The 19,121-nt window shown below is 42.2% G+C and overlaps 1 protein-coding gene across 7 annotated transcripts in view; it reads left to right on the plus strand.

Moving 5' to 3' along the window:
* Positions 1 to 19,121, plus strand: part of RHBDD1 (rhomboid domain containing 1) — a 132,967-nt gene that overhangs the window by 77,204 nt on the left and 36,642 nt on the right. For 6 of the 7 annotated variants that reach the window (XR_003971025.1, XM_030326485.2, XM_032594527.1 and 3 more), the window contains one exon: positions 1,341 to 1,484. Coding sequence is in view for 6 of the 7 variants with exons in the window: in XM_030326485.2 (XP_030182345.1) it covers positions 1,341 to 1,484 (144 nt within the window). In the remaining variant the exon portion in view is untranslated. Of the gene's footprint in view, positions 1 to 1,340; positions 1,485 to 6,561; positions 6,619 to 19,121 lie in introns of those variants that run through there. The other variant, XM_030326486.1, reaches the window with a different exon arrangement.

The raw sequence follows: 19,121 nt of genomic DNA on the forward strand, positions 1-19,121 counted from the left end.
GTGAATTATATCGTATGTCAATTATATCCCCTTAAAGCTGCTATGAAAACATAATGAATAGACACATATACTTTGCATGACAAATATTTGTATAAATGTGTATCATTACATTAGATTATCAGCTGAAACTAGATCAGTGTGTTTTATTATCATTTCACTGTTTCTCTGAAAATAAAGACTTTTTGAGTGCCTGAAAATTCCCATGGGAGATACTTAAACTGTTTCCCTTTTAATCTTGCATTTTACTTATAACCAACACAAAAGTAAATTTTCAAATAGCCTCAGGACCAATTATCAAATATTCTGAATATGAAATCTTAATTAACCAGATTCTGCCCCACAACGTTCCTCTTTTTTAGCTTGATTGTCAGGTTTTTTCCCCCCGTAGTCTTACTAAAACAATAAGAAGTTTAAACTCAGGCATGTACTATGTTGGATGATACGGAGACATATGACACAGGACTTAAGGATACAGGGTAGGAATTTTCATCAACAACCAAAAGCACATTAATTAAACATTTAAAAACTCCCCTCCAAAGGTTATGATAATAGAAGGAAAGAAGGGATAAACAGACTATTATTAACTTCTCTCTTATTACACCAGAATTAGATTGGTAATCTTTAGAGGGAAAAAATTCTCTTCCAAACAAATTACATAAAAGTGGGCAGTTAAAGGAAATGTGAGGAAGAAACTCAAATTAACTTAAGATTGATGGAAACCCCTTGCAGAAGTGAACTTTGCTCTGTAATTGACCTTTAGTAATGGGCTTTGTAAGTCTGATACTTAAAGCATCATTTAATGAGCAGGTTGTTTCTTCTCTCGTTTTACCCAGCAACCAATTTCTTGAAAGGACCATTGATAGAAGCCATGTTCTTTGACATACAATTATAATTACAGAGACACTGCCTTGTATATCTCACTGTAGTTATTAGTGTCCAAAGTATACCCAGCACAGAAATCCTGTGGTTTCTGCCTTAAATGGCAGTCTGCCTCTCATTGTATGGAGCCACAGACAGAAAGGCTCTATCAGCTATCATTTCAGCCATTCCCTTGACTTTCGTGAGCACTTCACAGAACATTCCCCAAGGATTGTGTAGCTCTGAACTGTAAGAATCCACTCCAGTTTCACGCTGGGCACCGTGGGTACAACAGTGATAAGACCTACGACTGCCCACCCCCACGGGGGCATTCTCCATTTGTCATCTGGTTTTATTTTGGCAAGTGTCACTGTGCTCAAATTGATGACATAGGTCATTTTACTGTCTTTGCTTCATGAAATAGAGAGAGTGAAAAGAACAGTACATGGCAATGTTCTGTAACCTTTTCCCTGTGACTGTAGGCTACTCCAGATATCAGGATTATTACCCCCACGGCATGCCAGGTTACTCTGAAGAAGTACCCAGGGACTATGACGCATACACAGCAGGACTGAATGAAGAGGAACAACTGGAGAGAGCGTTAAGAGCCAGCCTCTGGGACCGAGGTAGGAATTTGGCGCCCTTCTCTTTTTTTAAAGCATGCATCACACGGTGAGACGGTCTGAAAAAGGACTGTTTGTCACATATTAAACTTTAAATAGGTTATAAAAAGGATATGTAGATAAAAAAAATATGTGTAGATTGTCATTACAAAGAATGCGGTGTGATGCCATATTCCCAGCAACCTAAGCTAATGAGGTGCCAGACTATGTATGTATTGTTAAAGCTGTTCTTTTTATAGGTTCACTGCACACAATGCTTTGGCATTAAAGTCAGGAAACTTAAAAAAAAAATTTCATAGGTGCATGAAGGAAGGAGTTTGCCTTGGAATCCATACCTATAAAGCAGGTATATACCACTGTATATCAAAATATTGCCCACAAACCTTCCCCCAAACCACACACTTAGGGTTCCACTCCTGACCTACGGAACCAGTCTCTCTGGGGACAAAGCCTAGGAATGTGTATTTTGAGCAGGCTTTCCAGAAGATTCTTTTACAGACCAATATATGAAAAGCACTGTATTTATTTTTGCCATCTTTGTTGTGAGTTTGGCTTATTACTGTTACTGTTGTTTTACTAGTGACGAGAAACCATCCATTCATTCATTCAATAAGCATTTATTAAGGTCTTGCTGTGTTTCATGGACTGTGTTAGGTACCACAGGGAATACAGAGAGGTAACAGATGGACTTCTCCCTCAACAAGCTCGCAATCTCAGGTAGAGGAGATGCCTGCTAGATGCCACAAGGAACAGGTAACCATCGTGTCAGGTGCTCAGGTGGGAGTGCTCAGCTCCGAGAGGCTCAGGCCAACTGGTAGAGGCAGGGGAAAGGGGGGAACTCTTCCTTAACCACGGCTACCAGACGCTCCCAGAAGACTTGGACCTTCCAGGACGCGTGGAGTTTGCAGAGATGGAGGCAGGCCTTCCAGGCAGGAGTCAGTGTCCCGTAGACCGGGCAGCAAGGGCGTGGTCCATCAGCCCTCACTTTCGAAGGGAGCATTAAGAGAAGACTGGGAAGAAGAGTGGGAAGCAAGGCTGTGGCCTGATCCCAGAGGTCCTAGAATTAAATAGGCCAAGTGGAAAATGGACCTGGAATGTGGTGTGAATGCCGGTACAGTCCTGTGTGCCCAGGGACGTGATCAGAGCCGTGCTTTACGAATCTGTCGGCACCACAAAGAAGGACTGAGCACCTGTTGGGGGACCAGGCATTATGCTAGATGATAAGAATGCATCAGTTATGACAACTGGCCTTCTGACTGTAAAGAATACAGTCAGCAGCAGCAGCAATGAGCACGGAGGTTGAATGACAGCAGTGGTCCGAGCAAGAAATGAAAGCCTAAATGAGGAAGGCGGTGAGAGAAATGGAGAAGAAGAGATAAGTCAGTATTTCTTGGGTGAAGCGTATCAGAATTATGGTGTATAAGTCACCTATTACCATGTAACAGATCACCAAACACACACTCACGGACGCACACAGACACACACACAACTGAAAACAATAAATATTTTTTCTTGCTCTAGAGCATATAGGTCAGCTGGCCAAGCTTAAGCGATCTTGGCTTGGCCTCTGTGCTAAGGTGTCTGCGGTGGGTCACCTGGAGCTGGCTGCCCCCGGATGAGCCCATTCACTCACTTGAGTGACCATTGTGTGAGGCGATGGTGGAGATGAGGCCACGCACCCCTCCTCATCCAGCCGGCTGGCCCAGGCTCATCCACCAGGCCTCAGCCCAAGGGCTCTGAGAGAGTGAAATGAGGCTTATGCTGGTGCATTGTCAATTCCATTGTATTTGTTGCTGAAACAAGTCTCCGCCCAGACTCCTGGGATGCAGAAATAGAAGCCACCTCCTCATGGCAGGAGCTGCAAAGTCACGTTGCAAAGAGGATGGATAGAAGGAAAGGTAGAGAGTTAGGGCCGTTCTCATATCATTACATCGTGTCTCCTCCAGGGATTACTAGTATCACAATCGCTAACAGCACGCCTCAGCCTTGGAGTCCTAACTTCTGGGGGTAGGGCCCCAGAGCCTCTATTAAAACAAGTTTTCATGATTTTATTCCTATGCACAGAGGGGTTTAATCACTACTAGGCATGGCAGGAAATGTTATGGGACAAGTACAGTTGGAGCAAAGCTGTTGAGCCTGGGCTTCGTACTCAACTTCATTTAGGATACCCCGAGGGACAGCGCAAGGGCATTTTTTGAAGTGATGTAACTATTCTGTGTCTGGATTATTGTGGTAGATACACAACTCTGTATTTGTCAGAACTCACATACATGTACATCACAAAGTAAGTTTGCCTGTAAGAAATTTTAAAAAGGTAAATGAAAACTAGTAAGAAACCCAATGAAATAATGGGTAGTCCTGCAGAGACCATCAGCGACTACAAAAACCGTCACCTAAAAGGTTGTTGAGAGGACAATGAGGAAGTTATCACAATGCTGATAACAACAGGGGCAAATGTACCTTTGCAACAGAGAGATTTGGTGTCACCACCTCAATACACTGATCAAGCTTAGCGGTGTTATTAATGCGATGGCCTGTTGTGTGTCTCCTCTTAGGATGGAGTATGAGACATCATATTCTTCCTAAAAGTATTTAACTTGACTCTGAGCCTCTCGACATAAGTGTCAATATACAGGAAATAGAGGAACAGGCTGAATAACACCATGGAGAAACAATTAGATGAAACATGGGATTTCTGCAATTCAATGAGACTGGTCTCCTGAGGGAAAAAAATAAAAAAAAAAAAAAAAAAAGAAAAGAAAAAAACAGGGTGTTGTTTTGTATTAAGAGGAAATAACAAACATAACATGAGAACCTTAAAAAACTGACTGTAAAAACAGTTTTTGGGAAAATGGGAATTCTGTATTTGGACTAGAGATTAGACGTTAGGGAAGTAATCTGACTTTCTTGGATGTGACGATGGTATCATGGGTAAGTAGCAGAAAGTCCCTTATTCTTGGGAGATACACACTGAAGTATTTAGAAGCAAAATATTGTGATGTCTGCACCCTACTTTGGAAGGTCAGCCAAAACAACCCTGTCCCATACGTCTCGCTCTCCCCTCTGCAAGTACCGCATTCAGATAGATTTGGGAAACACTGCAAGGCTATAAAAATATAGCAAACTATATTCTCTCAAGGACCCAGAACAGTGTGATTCTAATTAATTCTGCAGTTGGGAAACCAGTTTATTACATGAGTGTTTTCTAAACTCCTTTGACCACAGAACTTTATTTTCAGTGAATGATTTCAAGAGCATATGGAACTAGTTCTAAGGAAACTAACCTAACGAGACTCCATGAAGTACATTTTACAGACCCAGGTGGCAGCAAAGGGATTAGCTTTACAAATTGTTTACATTAATTTCAGGTTGATTTTGTTTAAAACACTTTGTGATTATGAGGCACCATGGGACACCTGGGTGGCTCAGTCAGTTGAGTGTCCAACTCTTCATTTCTTTCTCTCAGGTCACAGTCTCAAGGTTTGTGAGATCGAGGCCTGCATCGGGCTCCATGCTCACGGTTCAGAGCCTGCCCGGGATTCTCTCCCTGCTCCTCCCCTGCTCGTGCAATTGCTGTCTCTTCCTCTCTCTCTCTCTCTCTCTCTCTCTCTCTCTCTTTCAAAATAAATAAATAATAATAATAATAATAATAATAATAATAAGTAACCATAAAAAAAGAATAAAAAACCAAAGAGACATTGCTTTAAAAATTTTTTAATGTTTATTTATTTTTGAGAGAGAGAGACAGAATGTGAGTGGGGGAGAGGGACAGAGAGAGAGGGAGACACAGAATACGGAAGCAGGCTCCAGGCTCTGAGCTGTCAGCACAGAGCCTGATACGGGGCCCTAACTCACGAACCGTGAGATCGTGACCTGAACCAAAGTCCGGACGCCCAACCGACTGAGCCACCCAGGCGCCCCCAAAGAGACACTGTTTTAAAGGCCTTAAAGGCCTTCTTTAGCCTTTTTTTCCCTATGCAAAAAATATTTGGTTTGAGTTCATTTTATAAAATTCTGACTGTAAAGTACATACTATTTTGTACCTTGTTTTCACTCAGTGTTTTGTTGTAATCATATTTTCATATCGCTAGATTTTTTTGAACATCCAGATCCTCCACGTATTAGATTTATACCTAAATATTTTTTTTGGAGGGGAAGGTAGGCTATTATAAGTAGTAATTTAAAAAATTCTATCTGTTGAGATTATTAATCTGTTTTTTCTTCTTACATTTTTTGATTTTCAAAGCTGAAGAAGGTTTACGTTCCCAGGATGAGGCTCACCTGGTTGTAACATTTTATGGTCCATCCTGATGAAAATGCCATGTGCCCTTGAAACTGACGTGTATTCTTCTCTGGTTGGGTGGAATATTCTATAAACGTTAATTAGATTGACTTAGTCCAGCACCCCTGGGTGTTCCAATCCATTCTTATTCTCTACTTGTTCTGTTGCGTACTGCATTTCGAATTATATGAGTTACTATATCAACATATTATATTAAAACATTTATATTAGTACGTATATACTATATAATTCAGTGTTACCGAATGCCTAGGGTTGCTGCGGTTACCTCCTGTACACCGAGCGCTTCAGATTCCTCCGGGGTTACCTTGTTTCTGAGGGTGGGGGCTGATTTGCTGACGAGGTTTTCTCCATGTCTGCTTGACCTTCAATTTCAGCCTTTCCTCTGCGCTGTGGCTCGGGCAGGCCCCCCATGTGCTCTCATGCCCCTCTCCCAGGCACACGCTGCTGCTGCTTACTGTGTTTTATAGTCTCGGGTGGCGGGCAAGCGGGGTACGCTGTGACTAGGCCTTGATCTTAGGCAGTGGCTGTGTCCCTGTGACTAGAGTTGTGGCCTTCCCTGTGTTCCTGTCCCACCCCCAGGTCTAGAGGTCCCTTTTCATTTCCCATCCCCCTATCCTAAGCTGCAGTAGGTTTTTACCATTTCCCTTAGGGAAACCGCGGTTTTTGCCTTTCTCCCAGGCAATGACGGCTTTTGTTCCATGGGGACAGAGAAGAAGGATGTGAGCAGCCTTTTGTTTTCCAAACTTTTCCTGCCCTGACTGCTCTTCTTTCTCCCAGGACTGAACCAGGAATGACAAAGGATGCTGTCTGTGGACTCACCTGTCCCTTGGGGGAGGCCCACAAGAGGTTCCGAGAAGAGCCTAGAAGTGGGCGCGAACTCTTGTATATCATAGCCCCCAGTACACTTTGCGTTATACGTTCTGTGAACATGGTCTGCGTTCTCTGGCTAGCTCACACTAAGCCTTTAACAATCCGTCCATGGTTTTGGCCGAGTTCTTCTGAGTGTCCATCAGAGTGCGTCCTAGGTGAGCAAGTGCTCAGGTACCTTTTCAGACTCTGTTTAGCTGCCTTACTGCCACAGCTCTCTGATGGGTTCAAGAAAAAGTTACTAACTTGCAGATTGGCCAGCATTTATGTTTATTGTAAGGAGAGGAGTGATGCTTTCCCTAGCTTTCTACACCCCAAAGGGAAGCTGGAAGCATTCCTGGTTCTTCACTGGAGTTTGAACCTATCACTCTTAGTACATTTGTTTGTTACCTTTTTGTGTTTGTGCATTTGAATAAGGTCTTTCCCTCACGAAGTAGGTAGAATCTGTAGTCCTTTTCAAAGAAGCTGGATGCTTTTTTGATTTCCAGTTTTCAAAGAAGTTGGTGTAATAGAGCAATACTGAGATTTGAAAGGGCCAACTAAGAGAAATTCATTTGGTTGAATGCCAGTCCAGCAAGAAACATCCAGCGCCAATCAGTTTCAGACTGTTCTTTAGTTAAATTATATTGGAGGAGGAAATTAATGAATCCAGGTAGCACCTCTTTAACTTCAGAATTTGCTGTTCGCATAGTCCTCAACAGGACCTGGCTGTACATGTCCCGAAGCTCGTGCCGGGAATAATAATCCCAAAGTAGCCTTTGCAGGAGAAATAGCGAAATCCCTATTATTTCAAGGAGCTTGCACATTTACTACTATCAACAGAAATCTTGTTTTGTTGGCAGTCTCCGCTTTTATAAGCACGTCCAAGAGGCAGCTGATAGCACAATAATAGAAAAATTTTGGAAAAGAGCCATCTCTTTCTTTGAGTCAAAAGGCAGATGCCAAGTGGGAACATTAGCTCATTGCATTTTCTTCCCCCCCTCCCCCACATCCTTCTATGTATAATTTGTGCCTTTTTTTTTTTTTTTTTTTTTTTAGCCTGCCACCAAGTTCAGCTGGCGGCTGGGTGCAAAGCTGTGTCCTTTTCAACTTCTGTCTGCCAGCCTGGAGCATGTGTACTGGTTAAGCTGGAAATCCTTGCTGACCATGTAGAGTAACTTGTGCTTCTTTTCTTAGACTCTTTCTGAAAGGCAAATGGCCCCAATCACAACTCTGGCTCTCGTGAAATCAGGCAGATCTGTCACCGCCCCCCCCCCCCCCACTGCCGACACACACACACACCATACAGTTGGGGTTGCTGGTTGGCCATATGTGAAACCATGGTGGGATATACTACAAAGGTCTTGGCTTCAGAATGAAACTGGTTGCTGCTTTGTCTCTGAGTTTCTCGATGTGAAATTGCCAGGGGAGCCATTTTGGAGAAAAAAATGTTGGGGTTCCAAATCAATATCTAGTGCTTTTGTGGTTAACAGATTATTTGACAATATCTTTGAATCTTGTTTGTAAGCATCATGTGTTCATAGGGACCGTTGAGACACATTTTAGGTAAAAAAAAAAAAAAGACTTGTACAATTTTTCTTTCTTGCTGAAGCTACACCAAGATATATAAGAGCCTGTTTCTTTATTGTGTGGACATGTTTGCAGAAAACAGAGGCATTATGTTCATTCTTTTTATCTCTCCTGGTGTGGTACAAAGCGAAAATGATGGGAAAACACCAGTGGCCTGCATTTCAGTCCTGGCATAGTAATTAACTAGCTTTACTTGAGGTGTGAATGACTGAATCTCCTCAGACCTCTGTTTTTATTTTTATTTTTTTACACTAAAGAGGTGAGTTGGGTCCCCTCTTCCTTTTCCATTATTCTGTGGTAATGGACTGAGTAGGAGGAGTGTAGCTGGAGTTTCTGGGAAACTGTCAGGAATGTTGGTGTTTGACCCATGGGTGTCAGGGTTTAGGGATGACAAACTCACACAGCCATCCGTGGCAGACCTGAATCGATACATACGTGGCTTAGATGGTGGTGGCTCATTCAGTTGCATGGTTATATGATCCTTCCTTGGCCCAGTGCAGGCATAATGCGGTTGGCAGTTTTTAACATATGCAAATGTTCACGGCTGGCCTGCTTGGCTTGGCAGAGGCGTTACGGGCCAGGACAGAGATGTACAGCTAATTCTGTGTGACCACTTAACTTCTTTTTTTTTTTTTTTTTTTTTTTTTTAGTAAATTGGCGTGTTTTCTCCTAGGACAAGTTTCTGTGTAATGAACAAGTACCATCTGCCAGATTGTCTAAAAGCAGTCTCGTTGCAGAACGCTCCCTTTGGATCATGGTTCTTGCTTGCAGCTCTGTGTTGGGAGATACTCACTTCAGCGAGTGAAGTTTGACATTCGAGACTGTGTCTAGATGTCAAATTGTGCCCGTAAAGAAACATAAGCACGTGAGTTTTAAAATCTGTGAAACAACACGTGAATATCCCAGCCAGGAAGAAAAATCATAACATGAGCGGGCCGGAGTTCTGTTTCGTCCCTAGTGGGAAAGGAGCCGGCTTCTCTTGAAGTCCCAGATTTTAAAATATTAACCATAGCCCGTGGTGACTGAAATAATAAAATAGAAATAAAGATACATGAAATTTAAACATATTTGGGATCTTGACAGTAATAGTTACATGTGTATTTATAATTTTTCCTCTGCCGCTACCCCCCACGATCACCGTTTATTAAAAGGCATTATTCAGATGCTAATGAGGAGATTTAACAATAAAACTATAAACAGAATTGTAATGAATCAGTTCACCCACCCATGTCCCCTCCATCCTCTCCCACACTTGGAGACCACTTCTGGCCACCAGATCTTAACGGTGTCAGGAATATTACCCAGTACCCTCATCATGTTCCTCAGGGTCATTATTCATGCTGTTACTCAGCAAGTCTGTATTTGAGCCTCTTGTGTGTATTAGATCCACGAAAGCCATGTAGTAACTTTTGAGTTGGTCATTTTACTTACCCATCTGTGAAATTCTCCTCTTCAGCAAAACCATCATTCCCTAAGTTATGTAAGAATTCTGTAGACCACCAAATTTACTGATACAATGATTTGTATACTCAAGCTATGTATACAGTTTTTAATCTCAGAAGTTATGTGTATAGTCAGTGTCCCATAAAATCAGATAATTATAGAAAACTATTAATATAGACATTATTTCTATAAAGTGTATTAATTTGGAAAAGAGATATCAAATAGTGCTTTAAAATTACAGTGGATCTTAAATTCTTATTAATCAAAGCATGGAGAGTATGAGGAAATTTCTAATCCCACTTATTTATACTAAAATATAATACAAAACCGTCTGTTTTTTTTTTTTTTTTTAGCTGAAGGCCCAGACTTTGTTTCATAGACTCATTCGTTGATGTTTTCAGTGAATTGGATTTTATTTTCTCTTTATTTGAGCCTTTTTGATTCCTCTTTAAGCATTGTAATTGCACATCACAGTGATTACATTTACATTTTTCATGAACTGTATCTTAATATTTCCTCTTCATCTTTGAGTTTAACTGACGCCAGTGATGAGTTTGGCATTCGTAAAGAGCCACCTTTGCTGAGCATATTAAGCATGTGACTTTAGTTTAAATCTTGGGGATTAAATCTTGGATATATTATTGTGATCCTTCGCTTAATTTATTTAGATTATTTTCAAAGTCAATGACAAAGAATTAGGACAAAGCAGGTGGCCATTTTCAAATGTAACAGTGATAGGCTGGCATGGACCTTAGGAGGCATCATATCTGACACCTGATTTTGGCCCAATGAGGAAACAGTCTAAGAGAACCAAGAGACTTCGTATCCCATCACCATCTATATACATGTCTGTTAACTTGGACTTGATTATTGTTGACAGTGTCCTGCCCTGGGGATGCAGGTGTGAAGTAGGCAGGTGGGAGGAACCGGGGAGTCAAGACCTCCCTGGAAGGTGCTAGATTGGAGCCACATTTCTAGAGCTCCCATGAGTCCGCCCTAAAGCTGAATCTCTGAGTGAGTTTTCACATCCTCCTTGTAGGCTTGACTACAGACAGACTTCTCAGCTTTTCTCTGTCACCAGGGGCAGAGTCCACCTGACTTTCGAGGGAAGGGAGACAGATGATAAAGTGTGACAAACGGCTCTGATGTACGTGGTGCTACATCTGGTAAGATGTGTGCCGTGATTGCTGCGTGGTTCTGCTTCTGTTTCGCCATCAGAATGGTCAGCACTCAACTCCTTTTCTGGAAGTTCTACCTGAATTCCAGATGTCCTGAGGTGGACTGTGTTGAGGACCTAAGACAGTGATGATGGCTAACTGAGCTCATCTATAACAGTCTTGAGAATTTGGTTAACGTTTGTTGTTCTAGTTATAAAAGCAATGTATATTCGCTGCGGAAAATACAAATGAGAAAAGAAGACAAAAAAAGATCCCATAACCCCAGCACCCAGAGAAGAACCACGTAACATTTGAGGTATACCCTTGCAGCTACCCATAACATAGGCACCCAGAAGAAACCACAGCAAATGTTGTGGTGAAATTCTTTCCAAGTCAGCAAGAATTAAGTGCCTCTCCGTGGGACGAGGAAGGTTCACATACCCACACAGAACCCTAAGAAATAAGCATTTGCAATTATCTTTGTTATTTCAGATTGTGAAGCAGTGGCATAGAGAAGTTAAATGACTTGCCCAGGGTCGCATTCTAAGTGGTAAACACCAGACAAGAAGGGACACTAGTTGGGACACTTTTATGTCTTACCAACAGAGCCTGTTTAGAAGAAGCATTTCTAGGCTGCTACTGAATTGTTGATGACAGGAGAGAGGTTTTCTCCGTATAGTCAAGACCTAACTGACCTGGAGTTAGGTTTGTATTCTTGGAGATGGTTTGGCTGATGTGATGTTCCTGAATTCAGAACCCTGAAAACGGAGGGGGGTGTGGCTACACCCTTTAGAAAGACTGTATTACTTCCAGAATAACAGTGACATTTCCCTCACCGTCTTCTTCACCTGCCCATCTATGATTGGCCAAGCCCTGTCGTTTGGTTGGATTTTGGTTTTTGTTTAAGCAACAGATCCAGATTGGTTTAAAAATTGGAAAACAGGGGCGCCTGGGTAGCGCAGTCGGTTAAGCGTCTGACTTCAGCAAGGGTCACGATCTCGCGGTCCGTGAGTTCGAGCCCCGCGTCAGGCTCTGGGCTGATGGCTCGGAGCCTGGAGCCTGTTTCCGATTCTGTGTCTCCCTCTCTCTCTGCCCCTCCCCCGTTCATGCTCTGTCTCTCTCTGTCCCAAAAAAAAAAAAAAAAAAAAATTGGAAAACAAATGTTTGTTTTGTAGGGAAAGAACTCCCTCTTGCACAAGAAACCTGCACCTCAGGTACCTTAAAGGACACACACTCAAAAAAAAAAAAAAAAAAAAGTGCTTACTGTAGACAATCATAAATAATCTTCTGAGCTGTCATTCGTTTTTACCAAAATGTATAGCATATGAATGTGAAAATACTGTTTTTAATATAGAAACATCAGTGACATTTTAATTAAGGATATTTGCAATCAGTCATTTTAATAGGGCTCTATTTTGTTCAGTAGCTTTCCTTTAAAAAAAAACTTTTTTTAATGTTTATTTTTAAGAAGAGAGAGAGAGACAGAGCACGAGCAGGGGAGGGGCAAAGAGAGAGGGAGACCAGAATCCAAAGCAGGCTCCAGGCTCTGAGCTGTCAGCACAGAGCCCGATGTGAGGCTCGAAACCCTGAACTGTGAGATCATGAACTCAGGAATAATCTTGGATATTATTGTGATCCTTTGCTTAATTTATTTAGATTATTTTCAAAGTCAATGACAAAAATAGGACAAAGCAGTGCCAAAGTTACCTGAGCTCAACTGACTGAGCCACCCAGCCACCCCTGGTTAACTTGCCTTTTAGAAGAGAATGATTGAGAACAAAAAGATGCATGTGCTCACTTAGGTGTGGCTTAAGACATCAGAATTTGACATCAGGCTGTCACACATTTCTCCTGCTCCTCAGGAGTGGGATTATTCCCGTGAGAATTTCCAGTGTCATCCACTCTGCCTCTCAAAGCCCTCTTAGACTTGTGCTGTCTTCCTTCCACTTTGTCATGTTGTGTTGTGTTGTGTTGCTAGTAAGAAAAATCAAGTCATATGTTGGTTTCCATTTGTTGTAGACTCACAAATGGCTTTCACAGTGGTCTAGTTTCATCACATGGTGGTTCTCCAAGGGTCCAGAACTATTTATAATTCTGTTGTATTTAGTTACGGAGAGCCAGATGTGGAGAGTCCATGCATACTATGTATTTATATATCTTCATGAATCTCAGTTAGGGACCAGAAATCTTCCTGTGCCACATCTGTGTTACATAAATCTATTTTTGTTGTAACACAGGACCAAAACTGTGCAGTGTTAGGAAGATTACTATAAATATTAAGCTGATTAAAATTACATTGTAATCATCTGCTTTGGAAAAATTGCAGATGGCCTAATCATGCCATGAGAAGGGACAGGTCAAATAAATTATGATATAGAATAATACTCAGCCATTAAAAAGATCTAGTGAATGTACCGTAAAAAAGATTGGGATGATATTTAACAAAATGCCGCTTACCCTTATTTCTCAAGAATAAGATTATGGTGACTTTTATTTTCTTCTTTGGCTTAACTCCCTTTTCAAAAATGTCTCCAAAATCATGCAGAACCTTTATAAGGAAAAAAAATTAGCAAAATGAATCTGGGCATTGCTAAAACTGTTCACGCTTAGCCATGCTCTTCTCTGATGTTCTCCACGTCCCCATTCCACCTAAGGCTTCAGGTTGTTTGTTGTGGAGAAGGGCAGACACACCTCATTCATTCACCTCCAGCCTCCGCAGGCTACTCATGGGCAGTCAGAGTGATGGAGGAGACTGAGCAGAGCCCACATCCCTCCAGATCCAGTCTCCCCTTTTCCTTCTTGCTTACCCCCTTTCCCATTCCATCCCTACTCTGAACCTTCCAGGCTGAAGTGATCCACACACTTTAGGCAAGAAGGCCGACTGCTCCCGTTATTAGTAGCTAGCTCTTCCTGGCTACTGCAGTGACTTCTTTCTTAAGGTTCCAGAACATACTGGATTCTGTCTTACTCTGAGGCTGCTTTAGCACAGAGTTTCGGAACCATGGCCCCAGGCAGTTCCATTTTACCTGACAGTATGCGAAATGGAAAGCTTCGTACATTTCCTCGAGTGGGGTCCTTTCCTATCTGTTTGTTCCACTTCCTCTGAACAAAAGGATGTGTGGTGGTTGGAATGCAGAGGTTTGGGTCACCAGGGAAAGAAGTCTGGCATGCTTTCCGTGGGAGAGTGTTGTTTTATTGCAAAATACAGTTTTGTGTCACTAGAAAACAGTATGGGTTGACTCTTGAATCACTACATTTAGAATTCTTTGCAAATCCCCCTAAACAACGCAAAGCCCAGTAGTTTTTAATTTTCAGCTCAGTGAGACTAAAAGGAAACAGTTTGCTTTTGGCTACGGTGATGCTGAAAGAACATAAAATGTAGCTAGCCCAGCGACAGTAAGGGAGATAAAGTGTTTAATAAGTGTCTCCTAGAAGAAGTGACATCTGCATAGAGCACCTGCTGTCTTCATTATAACTTTAAATAAGCTGTGTCTCTGGGGGTTAGCAGGGCCCTTCTTTTGGCACACACTGCTGTGACAAAGATACATTTTAAACCCCAAGTAATTTACTGTGGAATAGAGGATGCTTTTCGGTGGGACATTTGTGGGTGCAGAGGGAAATAAGTCCCTGACTTAGATAACTCAGGCCCAGTAAGTCCCGTTTTGAGCATAATTTTGACACGATGACCATTGTCAAGTTATGACATTCCCTAGCCCTTGGCATCCCTAGTTATTTGCCAATTATCATTTTAATGTTTTATATATCACAGAGGCATGTAAACCAGGCTTCTTAGTATGTGGGCATAGCTGTTTGAGCAATTCTGGCTTTCTTTGTGCGCTTTGAAGAAGGGGCCTGAGCAGTGCCTGTGTTGATGGCTTTGTTCTGTTACGGTTTTACTCATCACAGTCCCGCATATGGGGACCCAGGGGTGGGTAGAAGCGGAAGTTCTTCGAGGAGTACCTTTCTCAGAGAACCTTTCAAAAATCCATTGCTGGGGCGCCTGGGTGGCTCAGTCGGTTAAGCGTCCGACTTCAGCCCAGGTCACGATCTCGCGGTCCGTGAGTTCGAGCCCCGCGTCGGGCTCTGGGCTGATGGCTCAGAGCCTGGAGCCTGCTTCCGATTCTGTGTCTCCCTCTCTCTCTGACCCTCCCCCGTTCATGCTCTGTCTCTGTCTCAAAAGTAAAATAAACGTTTAAAAAAAAATTTTAAAAAAATCCATTGCCATTCTGGCAGATTACCATCTAACCAAGAATGATTTCCATAAACAATGGCTGTGAAAAACTGTGGGGCCCCAGAAAACAGTATTTAATCAGCAGTGTGGTTCATCTTATTAGCTCAAGGAGAAAATAACTCACCACCAAATTCTACTCCATTATAGATAAGATTGTTTGAAGCCAAAATCAAAAACATCTGTTGGGGTTTTTTTGGGGTGTTTTTTTTTTTTGTTTTTTCTTTTTTTTTTTTTTTTTAGCTGTGTGAAACTTACGCTTTGTCCCCCAAAGCAGCAGCAGTTTGTACAGATGCTGTATACCCTGTGTCTCTAAGACCTTGACACCATACAAGGGGGACATCTTCAGAGTTAATGAGCAATTAGGACATTCTTTCCTGTCAATTAACTGGCAGAATAATGAGATCAAATGAGCACTGTCCTTAAAAACCCCCAGACTTGTATTTGCTGAAAAAGCGTATCTTCCTCTGCTCTTTGCAGTTACACAAATAGAGAAATAACTTAAAATGGAAATAAAAATTGCGCCTAGAGCAAACAGGAGACAGAGGCATACAGAGAGGATGCCGTTTACTCTAAGCTCGGAATTCACGGGTCTTCCTCCTGTGTGGCTGTAGTGACATCATAACAATCTGCCATCACCTTCATTGTCTTAAAGATCGGCAGATGGGGCACCCAGGTAGCGAGCCTCCTTTCTCCTATGAATCAATGTACGATTCCTAAGTTTGGGGGCAACCTGGGTATTGACTCTAAATTTGAATTAGTGTGTTCTAGGCTATGGTCCATCTCAGGATTTTGGCTTTCCTCTGAAAGTGATGAGTACTGAAGGGTTTGAACCAAGAGGGGCGCCGAGAAAATAGATGAAGACCCTGAGATAAGATGATGGCCTGTTGGAGAAACTAAGTTGGCTGGGGCTGCAATATATTTTTCAGGTGGGGCCCCAAGTGGCAAGATGGGCGGGAATCAGGTTGTGAAAGGCCCTCTACACTGTGTTTAAGGATTTTGTACCTGGCCCTGGGGACAGTGGAAGCCATTGAGTAGGTGAGCGATAAGATCAAATGTGGATTTTCTTTTATTATTTATTTTTGGGAGAGCGCAGGGGTCAAGGGGCAGACAGGGGGACAGAGGATCTGAAGCGGGCTCTTTGCTGACTGGCTGACAACAGCGAGCCTGATGTGGGGCTCCAACTCACAAACCACAAGATCATGACCTGAGCTGAAGTCGGATGTTCAGCCAACTGAGCCCTTCAGATGTGGTGCCCTTCAGATACGGATTTTAGGATCACCGTGTGGGGATCAGGCTGCCGGGGAAAAGATGGAACTTAAGTGAGTCACAGCATGACAAGCACCGTTGTAAGTGACCTACGCATATGTATCCATGTGTGTGCATGTATACACTCATTTTAATCCAACAACAATGAAGTCAGTTTTACTGTTTATCTTTTTGAAAGAAGACTAAAGCAAAGGGAGGCTGACCGAAGTCACACAGCTGGTAATGGTAGAGCCACGATGTGAGCCTATATACAGTCTTAGTTCCAGAGTCTATGTACTTAATCATTACGTTATTTTGCCTTTCATAGTGTATTGGTAGGATTATCATCATATTTTAATTCATAATAATAGCACTAGTTTTCTGTGAAACACTTCTATTACTTTACTAGCTCAGTGAACTTTTGTATTTATACTCATTCCTTTGGAATAAAATTAGAAATTTCAGTGAATTAGAGTTCTGTAAAATATTCATCAAGTTTCCAATGAAGTTTTCCAAGTAGAGGTTAATTAATGTCTTCTTGGTCAACTTTAAGCTTTGTATGGGAATTTGTGTGACAAATTTCGTGGTTGAGTGTTTTCAAGGCCTTCAGTGGATACATGTGAGAGGCCAGGGGATATGAAATTCCAAAATGCCCGCCCCCCACAGGTAAGACTCAGCTAACTATAGATGGGATCTTCCAATTCAGTGGAAAGACAGGAAAGGCAGCATTAAGAATAAAGGAGAGCGGACTTTTGACAAGGAGACAGCTCACTGACATCCAGGAGAACTGAATATGTTGGTAACTGCAGTGACCTCACTTGGTTTCTGAAAACAGAATAACCATTGTTATCCAGTGTGTTTCAGTAAGTGAATGGTGACTGTGAGTGCATCCAAGGACTGTAATTCAAGAAAGACCAAACATACAGTTGACGAGTATTTAAGTAACTAGAGGAGATGTTTCAGAGATTTTGTTGGTACTCAGCCACCTGCTTGTTAGAATCACCTGGGGAGGTTTTTAAATTACCAGGCAGAATCCGCCACCACTGGGGTTGGGGTGAAGAAGTGTGCAGAGATGCCTGCATGGGCCCAGGCACTGGGATTGCGTTGTAAGCTTCCCTAGCCTTTAGATGGAGAGATACTTGAGGATCAAGGTGAGACGTTCCCATTTATCTCTGCTTCACTCTTAAGGAGCTCTAGCAAAAGGCAGTGGGCACTTTTGTTTTTAACTTGGAGGTACAGATAATCCCACCCATTTCAATAGTACCTAGATTTCTAATTTCTTTGTATATGACTTTTAGAATATGTGGAAAACCCATATTGTGCCAAACATGAGCAAGACAGCTGCCCCCTGTTCCTCCAAAATGAAGATAAGACCACATTTCCTTCCTTAAGAGAACTAGGTCAGGTGGGAGAAAGAGGAAGGTGTGTGGAGGGAGGGAACTAGCAAGGCATCAGCAAGAATAGCTATTATCTAGGTGACACTTGCTAATAAACGAAAAGGGGACTGCTGGCTGGGAATGTTAGGGGAGGGAAGGAGGGAAAGGAAGGAAGGAAAGGAGGATGGAAAGGAGGAAGGGAGGGAGGGAGGGAGGGAAGAAGGAAGGAAGATACTCTCTTGACATGTCTCCGTGACAAAAAAAAAAAAAAAAGGAACCATTAAGCCCATCTTTCATCACATACCAATTCTTATTGGAAATCATGCAGTTAACAAATTGGAAAGTAACATGTTTGGCTTTTGTTTATTCTGTTCTCTAGACCCAAGTTTTTACTGAAGAGGAATGTTAACATAATGCAATGAATTTTCATGATTATTGCTCGTAGTGCTTTCTTTTTATTATTTTGCCTTTTAACATGTTTCTTATTAGAGGAATGATACCGTCAGCCCTTTTAGTGGTAAGGGAAGTTGCAGTTCACAAGATCACCAATTAGAGACGATTAGAACCTGGCGGCTTGGTTGTGCCATTTAAAGAGAGCTCAGCTGACACTTCCAGAAACAGTGCAGAACTGTTAGTCTACGAGCCCCATGGCTGTGGTTTCACCTTAGAAGAATCACACAGAGTTCTTGTTAACATACTTATTCCTGGGATTTTCACTCCGCAAGGGCGTTAGGGATGGCCAGGTTCTAACCACCTAGGCATTCTGCACCCTCAGAGGAAAGGGTGTTATTGGCTAGAGCCAGAAATCCACATCATTACACTCCCCACTGTTCCTACCATATCATGCACGTTCATTTTTAAGCATAATATGCAATCAGAAAAGAAACCGAATTCTTCACAGGGCAATAATGCACGTTGTGACCATTTCTAAAGATTCCCCACTACCTTAGAGGACTATCAGTAGGACCCTTTGGTACCTACATTTGCTTTGAAAGCAATTAGCAACTGGGGTAGAGGTGGGAGATCATGTCCTTGAAATAAGTTTTAGCAGGTTCCAGTGATCCGTGTGGATCACCTTGCTTTTTACTCCGTCACTAGGAACTGCAGTGGATTTTCTGTTACCCTGTATTTAACAAGTATCCTTGTGAAAGGATCCAGAACATCCTGCAGCTAGATTTTCTCCTTATATATTATTTTGATGTTATAAACTTTTGGCCAGATTGGTTTCTAAGGTACTGCATGATTTTTTAAGACAAAATTAGGGGTCGACTTAGCACATTGTCTGATCTTGCATTTTTTATACAGAAACGGATTTTCAGTTGAAACCATTCATAGTATGGACATCTTGCCCTATTCAGAGATAGAAGATCTTTGAATCAGGAGGGACCTTAGCAGACGCCCTCTCTAGTCATTCCCAAAGCGTTCCCTGCAGCACCCACGAGACAGGCC

The sequence above is a fragment of the Lynx canadensis genome, chromosome C1 (genome assembly GCF_007474595.2).
Source record: "Lynx canadensis isolate LIC74 chromosome C1, mLynCan4.pri.v2, whole genome shotgun sequence".
NCBI classification, from domain to species: Eukaryota; Metazoa; Chordata; class Mammalia; order Carnivora; family Felidae; genus Lynx; species Lynx canadensis.